General features: G+C 49.8%; 1 protein-coding gene across 1 annotated transcript in view; it reads right to left on the bottom strand.

Moving 5' to 3' along the window:
- NUBP1 (nucleotide binding protein 1) overlaps positions 1-1,438 on the bottom strand; it is a 25,961-nt gene extending 24,523 nt beyond the window's left edge. The window contains exons 1-2 of the mRNA XM_011961432.1: positions 1,396-1,438; positions 1,213-1,317 (exon numbers count right to left, since the gene is read on the bottom strand). Coding sequence (XP_011816822.1) covers positions 1,213-1,317; positions 1,396-1,414 — 124 coding nt within the window. The 5' untranslated portion in view covers positions 1,415-1,438. The remainder of the gene's footprint in view (positions 1-1,212; positions 1,318-1,395) is intronic.
- Positions 1,439-4,091: the final 2,653 nt, after the last annotated feature.

The raw sequence follows: 4,091 nt of genomic DNA, 5'->3' as shown, positions 1-4,091 counted from the left end.
CCAGGCTGGTCTCGAACTCCTAACCTCAAGTGATCCACCTGCCTCGGCCTCCCAAAGTGCTGGGATTACAGGCGTGAGCCACTGCACCCCGCCTGTCTCCATTTTTGATGAGGAAACAGAAGCTCAGAGAGGTTAGGACTATTGCTGAAGGTCACACTGCACGGACCCAAGAATCAAACCCAAGTCTTTCTTTGAACTCCTTCAAGATTCTCCCCTTTGGCCAGGTGCAGTGGCTCACGCCTGGAATCCCAGCACTTTGGGAGGCAGAGGCAGATGGATCACCTGAAGTCAGGAGTTCGAGACCAACCTGGACAACATGGTGAAACTCTGTTTCTACTAAAAATACAAAAATTAGCCGGTCCTGGTGGCAGGCGCCTGTAGTCCCAGGTACTTGGGAGACTGAGGCAGGAGAATCGCTTAAATCTGAGAGAGGAAGGTTGCAAGTGAGCTGCGGTAGCACCACTACACGCCAGTCTGGGCTACACGGCCAGACTCTGTCAAAAAAAAGGGAGGGGAAAAAAAAAAAAAAAAAAGAATGTCCTCCTGCCTCCTGCTTTTTAAGGTCCTTCTGAGCGGGCTCCCAGGGTCCTCCCATCCTCGAATCTGTGTTTCACAGCACTCAAAGCTGGGGTGGTTTAGTTGCTAGCTCACGTGTTTGTTTCCCCTGTTAAGCTAAACTCCACTAGGGCAGTGACCACGCCTGATCCCCAGCTGTGTCCCCAGTATAGCACTATACCTACGAGGCGATCAACACATTTGTTTAATGAATGGGAGAATCACTCCTCAAAAGGAAGAAAATTGTGTCAAGAAAGTAGCTGGCAGAGCCAGGATGTAAGTCCGAAGACTCCCGGACTTCGAAGCTTATCCCGTTTTCTCCGCGGTCGGTTATTGTCACTCAAACCTCTGGCCCCGACCCTCTTATTTATGTCCCTTTCGACTCCGCGCCGCTCAGTCTCCCCCCTCCACCCGCGCCACGTCCTTAGCGCTCGCCTTCTAAAGACCTGGTGCCTGTGAGTCAGTCATTTCAAGCTCTGCCCTCACCCTGCCCACTTTCCACGCCCCGTCCCCTCTGGGCCCCACCCCTCTCCGAATACAATACCTTCTAGTCCGCCTCTGTCACTCATTCTGCAGATTCCGCCCCCTCCCTCCCACGCCCCGCCTTTTCCGGGCCTGCGCCTCTCACTTCCTGTTGAGGCCTTGCCCTTTTCTCACCCGGGTCTGGAGTGGCCCCCGCTCCAGAAGCGCACAGCCGCTGGTTGGGGCATCCCTGACATGAAGCCCCTCTGCCCGCCTGGGCGCTGTCGGCCCCTGGACAGTCTGCGCGGAGACAAGACCACAGTTAGAGCAGCTCGGTACACTTTGGCCCCGCCACCCACGCCCCCTCCGCGAGCTTACCGTGAGGCACCTCCTCCATTCCGTCGCCTTTGCCGCCTTCGTGGTCACCGGAACCCGCTGTCGTGCATTTCCGCCTTGTGGGCACAATCTGATTCTCTGGCCGCGCGAAATAAGTCTGGGAAAGAGGGAGCTGTGCGCACGCGCGAATCGTGGGCCGAGAGACTGAGACTGACGTCTGTCTGTTCCTTTTCGGAGATTTCCTATCATAAATACTTCGGCAGTGCATCTCCTAAGAACAGAGGCGTTCTTCATGACCTCAGTGCCGTTTTCGTACCCAAGAGATTTCATATCAATGCAGTACTAGCCAATGCAGTATTAGCCAATAGACAGTTTGTATTCCAATTTCAGTTGTTACACTCCCTACCCTCCTGGATTCACTCACTGCCTGGAGTTACCTCTCTCCTTTAATTTAGATCAGTCCTTCCTTTTTTAGGGGGAGTCTCATCACATTGATAATTTTGACGGGTCCAGACCAGTTGTCTTATAGAATACCCCATATTCTCGGTTTGTCTAATCCTGCTCTCCCTCTTGCCCCGTAATTAGATTCAAGTTAGTTTTTATTTTTATTTTTTTTCCTGCAGAACACACTTGGATAATGTCAATTTGTCTCGTTTTGGGTAATGTGAAGCTTGATCGCTTGGTAAAGGTGGTATCTGCCCCATTTTTCCAGTGAATGTTACCTTCTTTCATTTGTAATTAACAGGTACTCTCTGGGACCATCTTCTTCTCTATCAGCCTTTCACTCAGTGATTTTAGCAGCCTTGACATATATATATATAAAACTATAGATTATATATATGATAAATATCAGTTATATACCCTCTTTTTTTTTGGAGACTCACTATGGATTCCTGGATTTTTTTTTAATTGCCTTTTGTAATAAATTATTATTGTTTCTGGTCAATTTTTTCCCCCCAAATGTGGCCAGGGAAGCCCCTTCAAGACAGTTCTTACGTTCTTTGGGCCCTAATCCAACTTCTTTGAGCATTTTCTTGCTTTATGATACGATAAGCTATTTCAGTCATGCCTTCTCCCTGCTGCAGTCATTTCTTCAGGGAGCCTTGGTTACTTTTTAGCAGACAATAGTTCAGAAACCAAGATCTGGATGCCACAAGTGCCCATTGCTACTGGAGTGTCATTGCTCACAGGTTTGGCACCTGGACTATTAATGAATGGACAGACTTGACCTGGCCCCAGACACTAAGAATATTGAAACATTTATTTATTTATTTATTCCCGAGGCAGAGTCTCGCTCTATCGCCCAGGCTGGAGTACAGTGGCGCGATCTCGGCTCACTGCAACCTCTGCCTCCCGGGTTCAAGCGATTCTCCTGCCTCAGCCTCCCGAGTAGCTGGGAATACAGGCACCCGCCACCATGCCCGGCTAATTTTTTGTGTTTTTCGTAGAGACGGGGTTTCACCGTGTTAGCCAGGATGATCTTGATCTCCTGACCTCGTGATCCACCCGCCTCAGCCTCCCAAAGTGCTGAGATTGCAGGCATGAGCCACCGCACCAGGTCCCAGAAACATCTATTAAACAGCAGTATATCAGCTACCCATCACTACCACTGATTATAACCAGCATTTTGTAGAATACTTACTGTTTGCCAGCTGTCATCTTAGTGCTTTCATGTGAATTACCTAATTGATGTCCTTTCATAGTCCTTCTGTCTCCATTTTTGGATGAGGAAACTGAGGCTTAAAGTAAACTACTTTCCTGAGGTCACATGACTGGTAGCAGGGGAACCAGGGTGATAAACCTGGTCTGTCCGGCTGCAGAGCCTGCACGTAGTAACAGATGGTCCCAGCCAGCACTGGGTTAGATGCCGGTGATTCAAGACTAACCTGGCCCCTGCCATCTGGAGCCCAGTCTGGTTAGGAGAAGAGGACCAGAGTGATGGGGCATCAGCAAAGGCCTGGAAGAGCAGAGAGGAAGTCACCTGTCAGGTAGGGACTGTTGTCATTTCCATTTTACACGTGATAGGATGGTTGCAAAGATTTACTTGCCCACAGTCTGAGAGGCAGAAGGAGCAGAAATGGGTTTTTAACGAAAGTCTGATACAGGGCCTTGGCTCTTAATCACGATACTGCACATTGAAGGGCAGGATGCAAATTATTCTCCTCTTTATTGGTATTTTTTTGAGATGGAATCTCACTCTGTTACTCAGGCTGTAGCGCAGTGGTGTGATCTTGGCTCACTGCAACCTCGGCCTCCCAGGTTCACGCGATTCTCCTGCATCGGCCTCCCGAGTAGCTGGGATTACAGGCACCCACCACCACACCTGGCTAAGTTTTTGTATTTTTGGTAGAGACGGGGTTTCACCATGTTGGCCTGGTTGTTCTCAAAGTCGTGACCTTAGGTGATTCGCACACCTTGGCATCCCAAAGTGTTGGAGTTACAGGCGTGAGTCGCCACACCCAGCTGCAAGTTATTCTCCTTTTACTGAGGAAACTGAGGCTCAGGGAGGTTAAGTGACTTGCTCAAGTGCTCACAGCCAGCAGACTCCACTGGAACTCTTCTGACCGCAGAATCTTTTTCCTCTGCCACACTTCAGAGGCTTGAGACAGGTCCTCTTTTGTTTGTTTGTTTTTGTTTTGTTTTGAGACAGAGTCTCACTCTGTCACCCAGGCTGGAGTGCAGTGGCGCAATCTCGGCTCACTGCAAGCTCCACCTCCTGGGTTCATGCCATTCTCCTG

The sequence above is a fragment of the Colobus angolensis genome, unplaced genomic scaffold, assembly GCF_000951035.1.
Source record: "Colobus angolensis palliatus isolate OR3802 unplaced genomic scaffold, Cang.pa_1.0 Scaffold55, whole genome shotgun sequence".
Taxonomy (NCBI): Eukaryota; Metazoa; Chordata; class Mammalia; order Primates; family Cercopithecidae; genus Colobus; species Colobus angolensis.
The sequence above is the reverse complement of the archived record's forward strand: the minus strand, read 5'-3'. Positions and strand labels throughout refer to the sequence as shown.